Source organism: Octopus sinensis, linkage group LG19 (assembly GCF_006345805.1).
Source record: "Octopus sinensis linkage group LG19, ASM634580v1, whole genome shotgun sequence".
In the NCBI taxonomy this organism is placed as follows: domain Eukaryota; kingdom Metazoa; phylum Mollusca; class Cephalopoda; order Octopoda; family Octopodidae; genus Octopus; species Octopus sinensis.
The window spans coordinates 16,981,532-17,004,386 of record NC_043015.1 but is presented as its reverse complement, the minus strand read 5'-3'; the positions used below and the strand labels follow the sequence as shown (position 1 = coordinate 17,004,386).

The 22,855-nt window shown below is 34.7% G+C and overlaps 1 protein-coding gene across 1 annotated transcript in view; it reads right to left on the bottom strand.

The window, feature by feature from the left end:
• Positions 1 to 7,555: 7,555 nt before the first annotated feature.
• LOC115222249 (histone deacetylase 3) overlaps positions 7,556 to 22,855 on the bottom strand; it is a 53,019-nt gene continuing 37,719 nt past the window's right edge. Inside the window, exons 11-15 of the mRNA XM_029792407.2 lie at positions 21,032 to 21,180; positions 18,996 to 19,075; positions 13,453 to 13,613; positions 11,107 to 11,227; positions 7,556 to 8,067 (exon numbers count right to left, since the gene is read on the bottom strand). Of these exons, the coding sequence (XP_029648267.1) occupies positions 11,152 to 11,227; positions 13,453 to 13,613; positions 18,996 to 19,075; positions 21,032 to 21,180 (466 nt within the window). The 3' untranslated portion in view covers positions 7,556 to 8,067; positions 11,107 to 11,151. The remainder of the gene's footprint in view (positions 8,068 to 11,106; positions 11,228 to 13,452; positions 13,614 to 18,995; positions 19,076 to 21,031; positions 21,181 to 22,855) is intronic.

The window sequence follows — 22,855 nt, the reverse complement described above, 5'->3', positions numbered from 1 at the left end:
AGCCAGCGGGGTGGCGTCATTTGAACTCTAAAACAATGCAAAGCGCATTGTGACCAGCGATGTGTAGCAACATCTGATAGCCTGGTCGGTCACGGTGATATATATATACACACACACACACATATATATATATATATAATATATATATATACATATATATATATATACATATATATATACATATACATATACATATATACATGATGATGATGATGATGATATACATATATATATATACATATTACTTCCGGTTTTCGTAGGGTAAAGACGTGTTGCTTTGCTCTGTGATAAAAAAACAAAAAGGTTTGCATAAATCGACGAAATAATTTTTTTCCTTTAAATTTATTTATTTATATTATATTATATAGAGGGCACTATTACACATAGATGTGTCATGCATTACGCATAGATGCCTCTGTCTTTAAATGACCTGCTTCGAGAATTGGTTTCGGTATGATATGTTTATTTATTTTAGTAGTTTTGACTTTAAGAGTCCTTCCTAGCGTGAGGCATCTATGTGTAATAATGCCCTCTATATAATATAAATATATGTATATGTGTGTGTATATATATATATATATATTTATATATATATAATTATATATATGTATACTATATATACATAATCAAAATGATTCTATTTGTATATATATTATTTATATATATTTATTTATATATGTATATATATATATATATATCATCATCATCATCATCGTTTAACGTCCGTTTTCCGCGCTAGCACGAGTTGGACGGTTCGACCGGGGCCTGGGAAGCCAGGGGCTGCACCAGGCCCCAGTCTGATCTGGCAGTGTTTCTACAGCTGGATGCCCTTCCTAACGACAACCACTCCACGAGTGTAGTGGGTGCGTTTTACATGCCACCTGCACAGGTGCCAGGGGGTCTGGTATCGGCCATGATCGGTTGGTGCTTTTAACGTGCCACCGGCACAGAAGCCAGCCATGGCGGTGCTGGCATCGGCCACGTTCAGATGGTGCTTTTTATGTGCCACTGGCACAGAAGCCAGTTGAGGCGGCGCTGGCATCAGCCATGTTCAGATGGTGCTCTTTACGTGCCACCGGCACAGGTATTACAACTACTATTTCCATTGATATTTGTTTCGATGTTCATGTACATGCACTTGACTCAAATAAAGTGAGTCCACAGCTGTAACCTACACCAGTGTCATATAACCAGCCCACTCGAAAGTACCTTGGATCGTAGGGCAACATGTCGTGCTTGAGGAGACCTACTGAGTCGAGTACATCAAAATCAGCAATATCAAAATCAAATCAAATGGAAATTGTAGTTGTGAGCCCTGTGCCAGTAGCATGCAAAAAGCAGCATCCGAACATGGCCGATGCCAGTGCCGCCTTGACTGGCTTCTGTGCCGGTGGTTCGTAAAAAGCACCCACTACACTCTCAGAGTGGTTGGCGTTAGGAAGGGTTTTCAGCTGTGGAAACATTGCCAAATCAGATTGGAGCCTGATGCAGCCTCCTGGCTTCCCAGACCCCAGTTGAACGGTCCAACCCATGCCAACATGGAAAACAGACATTAAACGATGATGATATATCTGTATGTGTATGTATGTATGTATGCATGCATGCATGTATATATATATATATATATATTATATATATATATATATATGAATGGCTACGGTCAGGTGGGGTGTGAAGCTGGGGTATTTCCAGAGAAGCACTTGACCTGAATACTGGGTTATCAACACTGTCCGGTTCCAAGCCAAAACCAGAATTCTTCAGGTGTAGGATATACAAGCCTCACGACGATTATACTATGAGCCTTCCATAGTAGCTTTCTCTCCATATCTCGCTAAGTCTTTCAGGTTTGTTTATAAAAATATTATTTATATAGTATTAAGACAGTTTAAGTATATATTAACTAAATTTGACTGAAATTGATGGTCAGATTTGCAAGGAGCCATGAAAGCATCAATTTGTGGGTTCAATTCAGCCTGAGGTGAGCTCATCAATTTTTGGTTTATATTTAAAAATTGTTGCTTCAAAATCAGAGAATAAATATCATTAAGATATATATATTACATACAGTTATTATACTATAAGCCTTCCATAGTAGCTTTCTCTCCATAACTCTCAAAGCCTTTTGGGTTTGTTTATAAAAATATTAGGGAGAATTCACGAAAAAAACAAAAGGCAAAGACAAGTGGTGTAGAAAACAAACTGATGTATTAGTATAACGCTCAGGAACTGAAAAAGTCTTTTACGTTTCGAGCCTACGCTCTTCCACAGAAAGGAACACAAAGAAACAAGGACAGAAAAAAAATGTGTGTAGTGGCTATTGATATATATATATGTATGTATGTATATATGAGAGTGTGTGTGTGTGTATATATGTACATATGCATGTATATATATAAATGTATGTATGTATATGTGTATATATATATATGTGTGTGTGTGTATATATATGTATGAATATATATATCATCATCATCATCATCGTTTAATATCTGCTTTCTATGCTAGCATGGGTTGGACGATTTTGGAGGGCTGGTGAACCACAGAGTTTCTACAGCTGGATGCCCTTCCTAACGCCAACCACTCCGAGAGTGTAGTGGGTGCTTTTTACGTGCCACCAGCACGGGTGCCAGTCTGGCGGTACTGGCAATGACCTTGCTCGAATCTTTTTACACATGCCACCAGCACAGGTGCCAGTAAGGCGACGTTGGCAACGATCATGCTCAAATGGTTCCCTTTTACGTGCCACCAGCACAGAAGCCAGTTGGCTGCTCTGGCAACGATCACACTTGGATGGTGCTCTTGGCACCCTACTAGCACAGGCACAAGTGCCCGTAAGGTGACGCAGTAACGATTACACTCGAACAGTGCCTTATATGTGCCACTGGCACGGAATCCATTAGCCGCTCTGTCAATGATCACGCTCGTATGGTGCTCTTTGCACCCTGCTAGTACGGATGCCAGCCATCGAATGTGATTTTGATTTCACTTGCCTCAACAGGTCTTCGCAAGCAGAGTTTAGTGTCCAAAGAAGGGAAAGGTACGCATTAGCGGGCTGGTTATGCTCCTGGCATGGGCCACAGGTCACGGGTCTTCGCAAGCACAGCATATTTCTAAAAGTTTCGGTCGCTAGTCATTTCCTCAGTGAGGCCTAATGTTCGAAGGTCGTGCTTCATCACCTCATCCCAGGTCTACCTCTTCTACAGGTTCCCTCAACCGCTAGGGTGTGGCACTCTTTCACACAGCCATCCTCCTCCATTCTCGCCACATGACCATACCAGCGCAGTCATCTCTCTTGCACACCACATCTGATGCTTCCTAGTTCCAACCTTTCTCTCAAGGTACCTACACTCTGTCAAGTATGCACACTAACATTACACATCCATCGGATCATACTGGCTTCATTCCTTGTGAGCTTACACATGTCCTCAGCAGTCACGGCCCATGTTTCTCTGCCATGTAGCATGGCTGTTCGTACGCAAGCGTCATACAGTCTACCTTTTATTCTGAGTGAGAGGCCCTTTGTCACCAGCAGAGGTAAGAGCTCTCTGAACTTAGCCCAGGCTATTCTTATTCTAGCAGCTACACTTTCAGCGCACCCACCTCCGCTACTGACTTGGTCACCTAGGTAACAGAAGCTATCAACTACTTTTAGTTTTTCTCCCTGGAATGTGGCGGAAGTTGTTCTCTGCGCATTTTCAGTGCTTATTTCTCCCGAGCATCTGCCACATACAAAACTATCTTCCCAGTTAGCCTTCCTTTGATATTACTGCACCTCTTATGTGTTCATAGCTTACACTGGGTATGTATGTTTGTGTGTACATGTGTATATATATATATATATTGGCTCATCCCATAAATAATGTGGTCATTTTATACTTCTTTATTTTTCAAAATTAAGTTCTTTTTTAATCTAAAATATACTCTCCTTCATTTTGTACACTACTCTTCCATCTATCTGGTAGACTTGCAAGGCCTCTCTTCCATAATTTACTTGAACATAACAAAAAATGCTCCTCCACTAATGTTCTGACCTCCTCTACAGAAATCATAGTTTTTCCATCCAAATGATTTTGAAGATTGTGGAATAAATGATAATCAGCTGGAGCAATGGCCAGTGAATATGGTGGGTGGGGCATCATTTCCCATTCAAACTGTTCCAGCCTTTGGAATGTTATCCTCGCTCTATGTGGCAGAGCATTATCCTGATGGAAGAACACCTTTTGTCTTGAAACAAAAGATGATCGTTTTCCTTCTAGCGCTGATTTGAATGACTGGTTGAATGACCAAATCCAAGCTTCTCTGCTAGTTCCTCAAGATTTATGATGGGATTTTGTTCCACCAGATTTTGCAGGACATCCTCGTGGGGCTTTTCAGATCTTCCATGATGAGGCTTGTCTTCTAGGCTGTAGTTTTCGGCTCAGAACTTCTGGAACCACAGTTGAGACTGGTTTACACTTATTGTCTGATCTCCATATACTGCATTAATATTCCTTGCACTTTCCATTGCACTGTTGCCTTTATTAAATTTATAAAGCAAAATATGCCATATATGCTCCTTTGTCACTTCCATTTTAGCTTTGAAAAAATAACTGTTAAAATTGAACTGCACTCTTAAAAACTTGCACTAAGAATAAGCACAAGGTAAAATCACTACCTGCTTTTATAGCAAGTTGATGCAGGTAGTTTATCCCGTCCCCTTCTGACTTTTAGTTCATGCTATTGAAAAAACTGCATTACTTATGGGACAACCCAGTGTGTGTGTGTGTATGTATGTGCATGTGTGTGGCAGATGGTCGGGCGCTATAAATAACACTGAAAATGTCCAGAGAACAACTTCCACCACATTCCAGGAAGAAAAACTAGAAGTAGTTGATAGCTTCTGTTACCTAGGTGACCAAGTCAGTAGCGGGGGAGGGTGCACTGATAGTGTAGCTGCTAGAATAAGAATAGCCTGGGCTAAGTTCAGAGAGCTCTTACCTCTGCTGGTGACAAAGGGCTCAGAGTAAAAGGTAGACTGTACGACGCATTTGTACGAACAGCCATGCTACATGGAAGTGAAACATGGGATGTAACTGCTGAGGATATGCGTAAGCTTGCAAGGAATGAAGCCAGCATGCTCTAATGGATGTGTAATGTCAGTGTGCATACTCGACAGAGTGTTGGTGCCCTGAGAGAAAGGTTGGACCTAAGAAGCATCAGATGTGGTGTGCAAGAGAGACGACTGCGCGGATATGGTCATGTGGTGAGAATGGATGTTGATAGCTGTGTGAAAAAGTGTCACACCCTAGCAGTTGAGGGAACCTGTGGAAGAGGTAGACCTGGGATGAGGTGGTGAAGCATGACCTTCAAACAATGGGCCTCACCGAGGCAATGACTAGTGACCAGGACCTCTGGAAATATGCTGTGCTGCAGAAGACTCGACAAGTGCAAGTGTGACCATAACCTTGTGGCCTATGCTAGGGGTATAACCAGTCCACTTGTGCATGCCTTTTCTTCATTGGACACTAAACTCTGCTTGCAAAGACCAGTTGAAGCAAGTGAAAATCAAAGTCGAAATCAAATTCTGTGAATGGTGTCCGTTGCTAGTGGAGCGCTAAGAGTACCATACGAGTGAGATTGTTGCCAGAGCAACAAGCTGGCCTCCGTGCCAATGGCATGTTAAGCACATCATTCAAGTGTGATCGTTACCGCATCGCCTTACCAGCACTTGTGCTGATGGCATGTGAAATTTTCGAGCGAGGTCGTCGCCAGTGCCGCTGGACTGGCTCCTGTGCATGTGGCACGTAAAAAGCACCATTTGGGCGTGGCTGTTGCCAGTACCACCAAACTGGCCCTTGTGCCGGTGGCATGTAAAAGCACCCACTACACTCTCGGAGTGGTTGGCGTTAGGAAGGGCATCCAGCTGTAGAAACTCTGCCAGATCAGATTGGAGTCTGGTTCGCCAGACCTCAGTCAAATCGTCCAACCCATGCTAGCATGGAAAGTGAACGTTAAATGATGATGATGATGATTTTATATATATATATATATATATATATATATATATATATATATACATGTGTTTGTGTGTATACATATATATATATTTGTTTCTTTTTTGTACTGCTTACTATTTACATGTAGTTCTGCTTACTATTCTCATGTAGCTCAGCTGTAGAAGTAAGAAGTTAACTCCTTTTAGGGACAATAATACACAACAATGTTTATTATTTTTATCTTGTATATTAACTTCACTGAGCGTCTATATATAAAATATTTGGGTTTTTTTCCACTTAATTATTCATTAATATTTATTGTATTGTTTACGTAATTTTTTTTATCATATTGTTCAGTGGTAAACTTAATGAAGCGGGCCATGTGTTCAACTACTTTTAGGGATGAAAATATATATACATTTCTTATTTTTATTTTCTATAATAAATTTTGTTGTGGATTTATAAGTATACTAGAAGTAAGAATATTCTGATATTGTATACAGAAAGAAGAGATCATCAATGAAATCTAATTGAAAACAGAGTCATCACAAAATGTGCAGTAATAAAACAGCTGCTTAATTAAGTATAAAACTGTACATATAGTAAAAAATACCAAGGAAATGTCATTCCAATGCATTGTATAATGTATGTGAGCAATTTTTGAAAAGTATATTTTATAAATGTATTGAAAATATGTATCTTTTAGTACATGGACATTATTATATACAGTAACATATTAAGCATAGAAAATATGTACAGTGAAGGTGTATTGAATAAAATTTGTATATTGTGATGTATGCCTCATCATACCTGTTTTCTATATAGGACATGACATTATGATATTTGTGATGTATGTATAGAGAATACATGCTACATGATTATTGACAAAATTACTAATTTTGATAAATGAACTTTCATCAGAAACCAGGCAGGCAATATATGATGTGTTGTAACAAATCCATAATAAATACATGGAATAAATGTTATGTTAGTGCATTTATTAGATATCAGTTTCAGATTATTTTTGAATACCATCATATTTTGATGGCATGGGTATGTTAGTATGTTGATAGTGCTTGTAGGCTGATAAAATTCAAGATCAAACTCCAGTCAAAATAAGCTTCTGTTCTAATGCCTATTGCCTTGATCATTTAAATTGCCCTTCCCAGGACCAGTACTTCTGTCCCCTATTCTTTCACTAAAAATCAATGTGAAATAAAATCTATCATTTTACAGAACCCGATATTTAACTAGAAAAAATATTCCTCTAATGTGAAATGTAAACAAAATTTGTTATATTTTACATTTGTTTGAAGGGTGGCCTATGTAAGACTCATATATGCAAAGACATTCACACTTTAAGAATAAAACAATCACTCAGTTTGTTTGAAAAAAACCTAATAGATGCTAAAAGTAACCGCAATGTAACTGATCTAAAATGATATTATTATATTCAAAATTCATTCTGATTTTAATTTTTATAGACTCTTCGAATATATATAACATCAGTCATGGACATGCCCCTGCATAAATGTGCATACATATACAAATATACATACACAAAAGAAAACAGAATCAAATTTTTAAATTAGATTACTTAAAACTTTATATATATATATTATACACCCTACCTAATTATGCAATGCAAGGTAAGGGATTTTTTTTTTCTTTGTTTCCCATGAAGGCTGAAGTTTTTTCAGACAATTTAAAAGAAATAAAATCTGCAAAGACATCAGCTTGCAGAAAATTTAAATCAGAAGCAATAACAACAGTAAGTGATGTAGAAAGCTCCAGCCAATTTATGTTTTGTTTTAACTGATTGATATTCAGACTGATATTACTAAAACAGTAATGTTGATGATGACAACAATGATGATGATGATGCTGACAACAATGATGATGATGACAACAATGATGATGATGACAACAATGATGATGATGACGACAACAATGATGATGCTGATGAAGATGACAATTATGATGTTGATATAATAATGATAGGAGAGATAATAAAACAAATAAAAATGGTGGTGGTGGTGGTGGTGGTGGAGGTGGTAATGTTTCCCAACTGTTAAGTTGAAGATGATTCGCTCTGAAAATAAATAAAAAATGTATCATTAACTATTATAAGAGAAATAAGTAGTAAGTAGTCATATTATTTGAAAGGCAACAGTAAAACATTTTATCAGTCCCAGGGTTCTTTACCACCTGATAAATCCTACCATCAACTATACTATGTAACAAATTTTTGATTTTTTTTTTTTGGTAAGTGTTATTTCCTATTTGCATCCATCTAGAAATCAAAGGAAATTACTGTTATTACCTTCAAAATTTGCTTTTGTGACCTGAATATCAATGTTTTGAAACTGACCTATCTATAATACATTAAAAGTCAGCTTGAATCTTGCTTGCTTGTTTGCTTGCCATGTTATCCAGCCATACTGGCACATATTGGGAAAATACTATGAATTAAGTTTACCCTGAACTGTTAATACGAATGGAATAAAATAAGTGGTTTTTGAGATAGAGGTTTTGGGGGTATAAATACCCAAAACAGTGCATAATGGGAAAATATCCCAAAAATAATCTTAATCCTGGAAGGGAAGAAACTCTTATCTTTCAATTAGACACAGTGACTTGACAACGAAAAATATGACTTGCTTTTTACAGTAAATTTTCTATTTTCACTTTTGTTAAACACAATATTTTAATCATTTAGAAATATTCTTAAGTGAATGTGATTTCAAAAATGTAAATTGCTTGTACAGTAAGTATTTATAATTTTGCTTTCTTTAAACACAATATTTTAATGCTTTTTAAAAATTACTTTCAAGTGAATACCATTACAAAAATTTTTTTGGCATATTTAAAAAAATATTTTAAAGTGAAAATGACTTTAAAAATATGGTAAATATTTCGTGTAAGACCTGTTCGTAACCTCAGTGTGAAATAGTTTTTTTCCATAGGTTTTTTTCGAGTGCATTCAACATACCTCACCTCCAAAAATTGGGCTGCTATTTTTAGCACACCCTGCTACTAAATAACAGCTATTAGTGATAAAGAACCCTAAAATACCTATTTGGCTGCAAGAAATAGCAGCCAAATCTTTCCTTTTCTGGGGAAAGGAACCGTTTATGTATGATTTCGATATCACATTTGTTGAAAGCATGTGAAATAACTTGGAAAAAACCCCTCACAAAACAAAACTCCATTGCTGTGAAACTCAGAGTTTCCCAGTAACCCAATGCATCATGGGTAGTCTAATTTTCCATTACATTTCAGACAGATTCAGTGCTGAGTTGCTGAAACCAAAATATCATTATTGCAAATATTCTGTTCAATACCACAGATTTGCTTGTTAGTTGCTTGACCTTCACCACTTGAGCATATCCCCTAGTGGCTGACAATATGTGCATCTCTGATCATGAGCAAGAATAGTGGGGGACCATTGTAGTCATATATTGAGAGGGATTCTTTGGGGCTTGAATAAATGTAACAAAAGCAAAGTTTGAAGGAAATATTAGCCATTTTTCATACTTTCTTGGGGTAAACAAATAGGAAATAACAGTTGCTACCCAAGGACAAAAATCACGTTACACAGTGCTATCTTTAGGATATGCTAAATCCTTAATAGTCTGATATTTATTATCAAACACATCAACATTCAGCTTAATCTATACAATCATATATCCTATCAGACTAATGAATCCTTTCTATAAAATATATTAATCAGTTTGATAAATTATTATCAAATAACTTGGGCAACTGATCAATCCTTACAATGAAACTGTTATCTGGAAAATAAGGAATAATTTTTGCAATCCTTTCTACAGAATTTTGATTTTGTATGGATGAGGTTATTGGGTAATGGATTAACAACCAAGAATTCAGCATTTCATATACTGTCAATGTTATTACATTGTGGCTGTGCCTAAGACAATCTTAAATGGACCAGTACAACAAATTGCCACTGTGGTTCTCAACCACTTTTTACCTATGGACCCTTTTGGGGTTCCTATTTTACTAAGGGTCAGTATCTAAAAACTTTTATTAAATTTTTATGATTAAATATTACAAATTGTATAAATATTGTTTAAATATTTTGTGTATTGTAAGTTTACTACAAATAAATTTTAACAACAAAATCTTATATAAATCCCCCAAGGGTCATATGGACCCCAGCTGAGAATCACTGACCTACAGAATAGAAACAGCTGTCTTCTGTAAGAAGTTGTAGCATGGTAATACTGAAAACTGTTTCATGCTAAGTTTATTATGGTGTCTGTTCTGGGGGAAATTTGTTTCTGGCTATTCTATTTGCTTATTCTATTAGTTTAATTACTTCATTTCAGTTTTATTTGGTGAACTTCTCCTTGCTATGTTCCACTATGCAGTACATTTTCATCCAGCATGCATCACCATTTTCCTAGCAAATCCTTCTTCCTCTAATGATTTCATTTCCTCCTCCTCTTCTTTTCTACCTCTCTCTCTCTCTCTCCTCTTTTTTTACCACTCTTACATTCTCCCATTCTCAATTTTCTATACTTCTTTCTTCTTGGTTAAATTGCTCACTATACTTAAATACCTCTAAAATTAACTGGTAAATGTAGACTCTTTGATAAGTTGATTAAAGATTCGGGTACTCATAATTACATTTTGAAAATTCAATCTCTAAACAGAAATCTTGATTGACATTTGTCTAAAGAATGGAGATCATCAAATCCAAGATATTTATTGTGATAAAAACAGTCCAAACCACTGCTTTCCAGCAGTGCAAAATAATTATACAATAAACATTTCAAAACTAAGACTCATACTTTTTATTTCATCAAACTGGTATTTTTCAGGGACAGTTCAAATCTTGCTTAATATTTCAAATTGTTCTGAATAAAACAATTAAGTCAGAGAAAACTACTGATGATCTGCATTGACAAACATAAGTTCAATCATGCTCACAAAATAAGCTTCTTTTACCATGAGAAGAGAATGTTAATGTTTTAGATTAAGATGACAGAAGACTTTGCATGAAACATCAGAATTCTATTCTCTTCACAGCGCATAACTATTTTCATTTTTTTAACAAAATAATCTGACCATATTTGTGGAAATGTTATAAAAATATTAAACATACCAAGAAGATGTATTCATACTGATATACCATCTAACTTGCTTGTCTTCAAACATCTAAAAAACCATCAGCATCTTTATCATTGTCTTTTTCTCCATCATAAAACTCATTGACTGGTTCAATTCTGAAATAAATCAAAATTATTGTGTATATTTAATATTGCTAGAAATATATCATCTCAGAAATCTAAACATGATATAGGGTCATAAAGAAGAGTAGTGTAGTAGGGTGAGGTTATTACATTAATTAGATTGGATTGTTAGAATCTTTTCAAAAGACAAATGCCAGAAAAATCCAAGTTCGTGAACAGATCCAACACTAATTATCTGGACACACCCAATCCAAACCAGCTAACAAAGATGATATTTAAATAAAGAAGAGAAGCAAATATAATTTACATTCCAGTCATACCAAAAAAATAAAAAGAATAATAAATATTGTAATAATACTAATGGATTTACATTACCTTCTTCACTGAATGTATTTTGTTATCTAAATGATGAAATAGCTCAGACATACCCACATGAATCAAAATACTGATGTAATTTGTGTTACTAAGTTAGTGTTACATGTGATTTCATTAGATAAACACTTGTATGCCATTCAACATTATCACAGAACGAATTTTGTCCTCTCAGAATTTTTTTCCCTCATTTCTATAATATTCTACTCTTTTTAAAAATTATAAAAAATTATCAAATGTTAGAGTTAGTAATAACAACTTTGAATTTCAACAATTTTCAAAAGCAGCAAATGAAAAAAGCTACAAGCATGACCATATTGCAGACTCTGAACCAGAATTTTTCCATTTCCAACAGTGCAAACAACTCCAACAACTATAATGGAAACAATGATATCCAGAAAGAGAATGGCGTGAAAACTTTTAAAATGAATCCCTGCACTGGTGGTATTGACCAAGCTGCCTAACCTCTGGTGATGGCATATCTCTCTCTACACAAGGGGACTCCACTGTGCAGTCTGATGGTGACCTGACCCCGCTCTGCATGACAATGCCTTGGCCTTGATCTCCTGTCTCAGGTAGTCGTAGTGAATTATCATCAAGATCCGAAAGGCTGCTCATGCTTTTGTAGCCTAGTCTATTGCAAGTCAACCGCTCCCTTCCTGTCCCCTTTCACTTTCTGTCCATACTTGACCAAAATCTTCTAGAAAATCAGTGGATTTCTTTGAAAATTTAGGAATTGCATTCATGAAAAAAAAAGCTGTAGGCTAATCTTGGTGGCCTTGGAGTTATCTAGCAATCATCGTTACCAGATGCTCTTAAGCAACAATCATCATTACCAGATTCTTACTGATTCCACAGTCACATGGAAGTTTACTCTTACTACTTGGCTTACCACTTGAACACACACCAAACACCTGGAAGCAAAGTTTGGTGGCACTTATACCTACATATTACAGGCAGTTCAGCTTATTCTTCAGTAAAACACCTAACCAAACAAAGACTATGCAATCATTTTTCAATAACTGATGTCATTAGACAGAGAGCAAGAAAGAGGTATGCAATACAACAGTATTGGGGAGTTAGATAAGAACTCATCAGTGACACCAACTTATGGATACCCTGACATCGATATATTCAGGTTAGTTGTCCAATAAAAACCTTCACTGACAAGATGTCAACTTCTGATTTCCCAAATATTATGTGAGATCATGACAGCTGGTGTGACTGAGTCAGGCAAATCCAAGCAAGTTCAAACAGATGAAAGTAGTTTCAAATATAATAGATTTATATTAGATCTTTTTATAAACTTTTTAGATACAGTTGTGGCTGTGTGGTAAGAAGCTTGCTTCCCAACCACATGGTTCCAGGTTTAGTCCCACTGTGAGGTTCCTTGGGCAAGTATCTTCTACTATACCCTCAGACAGACCAAAGCCTTGTGAGTGGATTTCGTAGACAGAGACTGAAAGGAGCCTGTCATATGTATATATATGCACATGTGTTTGTGTCTTTGTCCCCTATCACTGCTTGACAATGGGTATTGGTTTGTCTACATCCCTGCAACTTAGCAGTTCGCTAATGAAAAGGAACAGAATAAATACCAGGCTTTGAAATAAAAGTACTAGGTGTCAATTCATCCCACCACTAAAAATTCTTCAAAGCAGTGGCCCAGCATAGTCACAGTCTAATGACTTTAACAGGTATAAGGTATAAAGCTGTTTTCTAAACATCCTCTTTAATATATTATTAAATATAATTGTAGTTGTTTTATGAAACATGTCTAATTCATGATTACTTCAGGATTATATTGAAACATATTTGTTAAAATATATTCTAACAAAATGTTAAGAAAAATTTTATAAGCAAAATATTTTTCAAGAGGTCTGTACCGTCGATCTATTTCTTCTTGATGATTTCGGACATCAGGATCCAATTCAGTCTTCAGATCAAATCCTACAAAATCTGGGCCAACATCTTGCATTTGAACACTTGGAGCATGAGCCACATTCTTTAAATTATCATTCACTGTCATTCGAATGTTATCTAAATACTAAAATAGAAAAATATTTTCATGTTAAAAAAACAAAATAAATTCTGTAAATCTTAACTGCTGATTAAATAAATAAAATTGTTAATTAATCTATGCAAGTTTAGAAATTTCAAATATCTTTCAGAATTTCCTCTTCAGCAAAAGCAGTTGAAATTGAAATCACTTATTTATACAACACTTTCTTTCGCCGTCCAAGAATTTGGACCTGGAGATCTCCATTTCCAGCGACTTCGGGGGCCATCTCCCAGTGGTGTCGGGCGTCAATGAAGAGCCATCGACTACAAGACAACCAAAGTTTTTTTGTTTTCCAAGGTCTGGGGTCTCCCGCCCCTAAACTCTAGACCATCACCTAACCCGTCTTGTTGCTTAACAACAACAACACTTTCTTTCAATTATTAACAATATAATTTGTGGTAGCCAAAACAAATAAAGCTAGTACTGACATGCATGTTGTTGTTTAGCCCTAGGTCAACTCTGACTGAACAAACCTATGATCAAAAACATAAACATGACCCCCATCTTTTTAGGGATATCAAATTACAGTATTTAATATGCCTTTCCTTTTTTTACAACAATAGGGTAAAATTTGAGAGACTTGGTTATTATTTCTAGCAGATCAAGCAATCATCTAGAAACACCTTTGTTAGCTCATGATCTGCATGTTAATTACATGGAGTATACTCTAAGCATTTTGTAAATATTATACATTCACTTTTTTTGTATTATCACTATCAGAAAATACAATATTTTAAATTTTTATTATAAATATAATGATTTTTTTTTATATAACTTACATTAATGTTATATATCAAACATTGTATAATCATTTATACAGCACTGGATGCATTGAGCAGTTAAAGAAGTAAAAGAATACCAATAATCATAAATCAGATCTTTTCCTTTCCATGGGCAGCTCAATTAATAAATTTTCTTTAACTAAACACTTTGAAACTTTGTATACTGTCATATAGAACATCTTTCACTCTTAGCTTTGTTGAGAAAAGTTTCTATTTACGAAGTTATTTCATGTTAAAGTTGTCATATTTCGGTAATTTCAACTAATCAATGACATGTATTCAGCTGAACAAATTTACTGCTGTTGTTTGTCAACAACAACTATTGGCGGTGTATGTGCGTTTGTACTGGTTTTGGTGTTAGGGTTAGGCTTGGGGGGTTAGGGTTAGGGTTTTAGGGTTATGGAATAAAGTGAAAAATGAAGAAATTGGAGAGGGAGGGATAAGGGGGGAAAACCCAAAATTTCAAAATTCCAATTTTTGGCAATTTTCCAGAATCTCTGTATCCGAAAAGCTGGTTTTTTGGAAAAAAAAAAAAAATTGAAAAAGAAAAAACAATAATTTGCGAGAAAATGATGGGGGGAGTCTTTCCGAAAATAGTAGCTGAAAAACAGGAAAAAAAACCTAAAAGCAGAAGAAATGCACGAACAATTGTGATGGTGTCATGAAGTAAACGTGCTTCAGATACACTCGTTTATTCATACAAGTGTAACTGAAATGAAATATGTCATAAATAACAGTGACAAATGAAATATACACTGCCAAAAGTAGTTAACAAACAACAGCAGTAACGACAACTTTAACACAAAATGACTTCGAAAATACAAACTTTTCTCAACAATGCTAAGAGTAAAAGATGTTCTATATGATACATTCTACCAGTGTCCGAAGTTTGAAAGTATTTAGTTAAAAAAAAAATTAATCAAAAGGAAAAGATCTCATAAATCTTTGTGTCTATCTGTCTCTCTCCTCTCTTTCTCTCAGGTATTATATATAAATAAATATTTTAAAATTTTAATACAGAAGATGGAGTGTAACTAGATGAATTTATTAGCACAACAATCATTTTGGCTTCATTCTGTACTGCTTCCTAGTGGGCATGGAATGATGTACTAATACCAGATGCAATGCACAGTAAAAAAGAACCTTGTCAAGTGATATAAGATGCTTCACAAGTTCCCAGATTTACATTTTATTTTCGCTTCAAGTTATATGCTAATGGTGTGATTCAACAGTTCAGACACATTTGGTAGCGTGAGGAAGTTGTTGTCAGGAAGAAAATAAAATAATAAAAACACAAAGTATTTAATATGAATAGGGGTGGGTATGTTTATATTTGTGGTCAAGAAGTCATTGCTAAAAAATAAAAAATTAAAATTACAAAGAATCTACTGTATATGGCATTAGATTGAATGGCTCTAGCATGCGTAAACATTCGGTGGCTGGCTAGGAGTCAAGCATAACACCATGGTCAGATTCCTGTCTTTAGACTTTGTAGCTACCAATACCTACTCACACGTACAGACAAACAGATACTCACACACATACATGTGTATACGTGTGTGCACATGCCTGTATACATTCATGCATACATGCACCCACTCACACGCATACACATCACCAGACACATTCACTCATTCATGTACACAGACATACACTTACCCATATACACAGTGGTGTCAATCTGCTCGTGTACATATACACATCCCTCTATATTTACATGCCCCCCCCCCCCAACATACACACAGAGTAGAATGAAGGCAAAATGATTGTTGTGCTAATAAACGCAAATCCAATGATGAACGCACAGTATCGCTGATAATGCCTGGTAGCCATAAGTGGTGAACATGCTCTGCAAGCACACTGCCTGGGACTTATCTTGAAACAAGGTTTGAATACTGCATTTAACACTTACTTTCTAAACCTTAATTCTTTAATTCTAAATTTGTCTTTATATATATATATATATATATATATATAATAATAATAATAATAATAATAATATAAATAAAATATATATATAGGCATACATACATGTACATGTACATACTATATGTATATATAGGTACAGGATGTCACAAACTTTTTTTTTGCAAACAAGAGAAACAAATGGAAAACAACATAAGTAACATAAAGAACAACCCTTCATCAGTTGTCGGCTGTTTCTCTACTCCACATTTCGAGCAATTCATGACAATATGTGCCTTTGAGAAAACAGTTGCTCCCTCAGACCAAAAAAAATTTGGGATTTTGCGGAGGGTAAAAGTTGGTAACAAAAACAGGACAGTGAAATAAATAGTGAGGGCCACGGGGTAAGGTGCTGAGAAACATTCCTTGACAGGAGAGGAGACAGACAAGAATACGTCTGGTCTGTGCAACAGGCCGAAAGAAAAGAAAGATGAACATGTGTGGAAAAAAAAAGATGGACAATGTTCACGTGTGAGCAACGAGAGTAAATTGGAAGAGGGACAGATAGAAAATGGTGAAGAGGAGAAAAAAAGAATTAGAGAAAGGATGAGAAGGAAAAACTTAAAGGGAGAGAAAGGGAGTTTCTTTTTTTCTCCCTTTCGTTTTTTAACCTCTCATCCTTTCTCTAATTCTTTTTTCTCACTGTTTTCTATCTGTCCCTCTCTCTCCCTCTTCCTCTTTTAATCTCTCAATGCTTACACGTGACCAGCGTCCATCTTTTTTCCACACATGTTCATCTTTCTTTTCTTTCAGTCTGTTGCACAGACCAGACGTATTCTTGTCTGTCTCCTCTCCTGTCAAAGAATGTTCCTCAGCATTTGCCACCTTACTCTGTCTGGCTTAGCAGCCCTCACTATTTGTTTCACTGTCCTGCTTTTGTTACCAATTTTGACCCACCGCAAAATCTCAAATTTTATTTTAGTTTGCGGGAGCAACTGTTTTCTCAAAGGCACATATCACCAAAATAAAAGTTTGTCTTCGTATTTCATGTTGTTTACGTATTGTGATGTCCTGTACCCATATAAACATATATATGTCAGTATGTATATGTATGTATGCCTATATATATATATTTCATTTGTATTATTATATGACTGAACGCTACACATCCATTTCCAAGTAGGTTTGACTATATATATATATATATATACACACACACACACACACACAACAATAACAACAATGTAACCTTCATATGATTAAGGTATCTTCAGCTTTATGAGTAGCTAGTGGAGTACCCCTCATTGAGTAATTATTACTTTTGAGGATCTACTAGATAGGAAACATGTAGACTGGATTTTACCTGCTCCGCCTTCTCAATTTGGATTTTTATTTGCATTCATAGCAAACCTATTTGCCAACCATGAACTATAGAAATGCTCTTTTCAGTTTATTGAGTTTTGATGTGGGAAAAGCCTATAACCTTTGATGTCAATAAATTATTATTGTTCCAGAAAGTTGTTTTTTTATACCTACCATAGATTGCTCAAAGTTTACTAACTTTCTACACCTAGATCCTTGGATTTTACAATTATATAGCAATATATATATACATGTATATAACTATTTATCAGACAAAGCAAGCGATACAGGAACATGGTTGTGAATACAGTGTGTCTGTGTACACATTTTACCATGGTTCTTATGTACTAGAATTTGTAGCTAAATAAAATTTTACATAAATATATTCTCACCTTGTTGAACTTCAAAACATTAACATTGAAGACATTTTTACATAGAGACCAAAATCTCTCCAATGTCAGCAAGAATAGATCTTCTGTGATCAGATCATTTTCATTTGTTTTACTTCAGATAGCATAAAAAAATCTAAGACATTTGTTATCACCAATCAATATATCCAAGTATGATCATTATATTCAACATATTGTACAAATACTTTTACGCAGAGATAGTTTTATGAACCTTCTAGTTACACTGCTTTTATAACTTTTCTCTTTTGATGAGACATAAGACCATTTGATTTTAAGTGAAGCAGATAGTCAATTAAAATGGTTTTAAATATCTTACTGGTCATTATTATTATTTTCAAACTAAGCGGGATGGAACTGAAGTGATTTCATTTTAACACTACTTTTTAATATTGATTTCAAATTTTAGCACAAGGCCAGCAATTTCGGGGGAGGGGGTAAGTCAATTACATTGACCCCAGTACTCAAATAGTACTTATTTTATCAAAACCAAAAAAATGAAAGGCAGAATTGACTTCAGTGAAATTTGAACTCAGAACACGAGGATGCATGAAATGTCACTATGTATTTTGCCTGGCATGCTAAGGATTTTTCTAGTTCACCACCTAACTATTTTTTAATACTGGCAATATAAAATAACACTTATATTGTATCAGTAAAAACTGTTGCTCATTCTTAAGAAAAAATATTCATCAAATGAATAAACAAATAATTTAAGAGAAGAAATTTCAAGAATGTATTGAAATTTCAAGAATGTATTGAAATTTCAAGAATGTATTCAAGAATGTATTTCCAAGTTATAAATCAGAACCTGGACCTTTAAAAGAAAAATGACTTGGTTAATAGAGAAATCTTGTCTTCATTATCATTCATTAAATCTAGATTCAGAAAAACCTTAGAAAAAAATTTACTTCTTTTGTATTACAGTTCTCTTGTTTAGTTGTAATATCTGGATGGAGAGAAAAATCAGGGCCAAAATATTCCAAATATTCTGAAAAAAAAAAATTCAATACATTAGACACAAATAAAAAAAGTCTTAATTTCAGAATTCTAACACAAAAAATACAAAACACAAGAATATGCTTGATGTTCAGCCATTCCCACTCCAATAAGTAAAAGTATTTTAAAACAGTTTCAAAATAATGAAAAGAACAACTCTTACTATATAATAAAAACAATTTAATCTTAATGCGTGAAATACTTCAATATCTAAAAGCAATCTTTGTTATAAACCTATCTGAAGGATTCTATTTTCATTAAATTTCATTTTTCATTTTCTTTCTTTTATACAACCTGTAACTCTCTCTTGGCTCTTGGCATATAATGGTGAAAAGCGATGGACTGTGTACAAAGTTTAGAAAAAGAAAACATTTTGTTTCTTATTTTAATCAATAATCTTTGAAAAGAAATGTTGGATATCTTAACTTTCAAATACATAGACACAAAAAATTAAACAGAGGAGAGGAGACACACAAAAAATTAAACAAAAACAATGTTTTTGTTGGTTAATACAGAACAAGGAGAGTGGTGCACAATGATCAGAATTAACTTTTCTGGTTGAATACTATCACTCAAATACTATCCTTGTTTAAGTTGTAGTGTGTACATGAAGGGATTCCAATCCCTTCCATGTTAGCTGGTAGGCCACAGCAGGATTTGAACTTGGAATGCAAACAGCTGAAACATATACCACAAGTCTCCTGTCTTATATTCTTACAATTTCACCAGTTCACTCCACTCCACTGCTCTAAACTGGTATTACATTTATTAAGCCCAAAGAATGAAAGGAAAAGTCAATCACAGCAAGATTTGGTCTCAGAATGCAAAAAGCCAGAGTAAATACAGAGTAAAGACATTTTTTTTACAACACTCCAAACACTTCTGTCAATTTGATGCCCTACAGTAAATTATAATAATGTATTCATAAAGAAGAGTAATGCAGTACATTTATGAATTTGTTTTGCAAGATTTCTGATGAGAAACTGTGTTGAAACAGATATTGTTATATTTCAGGATTTTTTTTTTTGCCAAATTAACACACACACACATATATTTGTTCTTCCCTCATTTATTACTATTCTTTTTTTGTCTTATGTCCATTGTTTGCAAATTTTTCGTTACACATCTGTGACCTTTTCAACGAATTTTTCCATTCACATGTATCCTACTGCTCCTCTTAGTCTATTATGTTCTTCTATGAATGTTTGGATTACTCAAATGCTATCCTTGGTTAAGTTGTAGTGTGTACATGAAGTGATTCCAGTCCTTTCCATGGACTAAGTGGACCAGGAAGATACACAGGGACAGAAAGGGTTGCTGATGAGGTCATAGATGTGTGACAAAAGATTTCCAAACAATGGACATAAGACAAAATAAGAATAGTAATAAATGATTGAAGAACGAATATATAGTGTGTGTGTAAATTTGTAAATGGCTATCTCAAAATAAAACAATAATGTAGTAATTAATAATTTATACATTCAGTGCACACATGAGTCTGTTAGAGGTAAGATATTTGCGTAATATAAAATTCCTGTACACACTGATTGCTAACAAATAGAGAACACATGACATCAACTCCATAGATCTTGTGTATTTATCACTATTTTTCAAACAAGAAGAGAGCCTAAAAGCTCTGCAGAAACTCATTCCTCTTATTCTAACTATATAAAAAAGACATATTCTAACCAAAGGAAACATACCAATGTAAAAATCCCAGGCCATCATTTCAGCACACAATTCAATTAGCTTCATTTTAACCAAAGTGTAAACAGATACCACTTTACTTCCCAAGATAGTTTAAAATGGCATTAAAATCTTTGTACCACAAGTTCATAAAATTGTCCACATTTGAAGAACAATCAAATTCATAGAAGTAAATATTAAACATTTTCCTTAACTTCTAATTAAACATTACTTTATGATAAGCATTAAATGGAATACTTACCATTGTATGGCAAGTCATTATTAATTTCATCATCCAACAAAACTGATGTTTCATAAGTCCAACAGCGAGCCACGTTCCTTTTTGTGTATCCTCCTCCACCTAATACTAACATTGGTAGACCATAACCTTTCACAACTCGAACACACTCACTGAAAGGTAATTTTTAGCAACAAGTTCATAAAATATAAAAAACTGAGTTTCATTAGAAGATAAATTAATAGTTTTTATATGCATACAACTAATTAAAGTTTTGAATATAAAAATTTGTTACTGACTTAAAACTATACAATTTCTATGGATTTCAATTAAGTCAAAGTATGCAATACAACCTGAAAACCAAAAAAAAACATTAAATCTATCCTTTTCTCAATATGTGTGTGTGTGTGTGTGTGTATTATATGAAAATATTTTAATTCTCTGTCAGCAGAATTTTCTAATAGGAGATATCTTACATGTTTTTCTATGTGTATATTTATGTGACTACTATTAGGCAATGAAATATATGTAATGAGAAATAAATAATATCAAATTTTTCCAGTTTTCTGTTTTGATACACACACACAGACACACACACATGTATGTATGTATATGCATAAATACATTATTATGTATTATGTATTTATGTTGTTCATAACAACAAGGCTTTCACAAACAACAAGGCTATCCCAATATTTCAAGAAGTGGAGATTTTATATGACTAGTTCACAGTTAATCTTTCAATTGTAGATGAGCTTGTTCACAACAAATAATGATCAAGATCACTAGAGCTACAGCCTCCAAGACAGGTTAGAAAACCATGTCTCACTTGTATGCTTTGATTTTGCCTTGATTTCTACAGCTGAATGCTCTTCCTATCATCAACCTTTTTACAGACTGAACTGGGTGAATTTTATCATCTCACCAGTACTAAGGAGGTTGTCATGCCCTCAACAAAACTAAACAGTCCTTTCAACCAGTTGTCATCTTTCTGCTCATTTGCCAACCACTTCATAGAGTGTGCTGGAGACATTTCATCATGACCCCAACACTGGCAATGTTGCCTTGTCCACTCAAATCCAGAAGAGTTCTCGATACTCTATGGTGTGTTTGTTCATTCCAGTGAGAAGATTAATAAAAAAAAAATGAAATATTTTAAATAAAACACTTTTAGTTTTCATGGGAAACCAATAAAGCAATGCATTCATTCAAGAATAAATGGCTAAATGTATTCCCACTCTGGTTTTGTATCACATAGCCTGTTTGCTGATAGTGATCTGTTTGGCAATAAATCTTTATTCAGTATAATTTAGCACTTGCTGACAGGGAAAGATGCACAGTCAGCTATGTTTTCAAAATACATTAAAATGTATTTTTCTTTATAAAGTGCTTTAGTTTTTGAAACCAATAGAATGTTCATAGCTGTGTGTAACAGATCAATTGCTTGAAAGACCGAATAGTAGTTGCTTCTTGTTATTACTGATTTCTTTTCATTAGGCGGTCTTACAGAGGCAATGAAAGATCTTCAGATGTTGAGTCTCGTGGCGGTGATGACAAGTGAATGAGACATTTGGCAATTTGCTGTGCTTCAGAACTCACATCAAGCCAAGTGAAATTGTAGTCGTGGCCAGTGCCAGTAACACATAAAAGGCATCCATGCTTATGACACCTTAAAAGGCACCCATGCCGGTGACATATAATAGGCACCCATTACACCCAGTGGAGTGGTTGGTGTTAGGAAGGGTTTCCAGCCATAGAAACCAAGCCAAATCAGACTGGACCTGGTACAACATGGAAAATGAATGCTAAATGATGATGATAAAGAAGGATTTGCAATGAAGGGAGAAA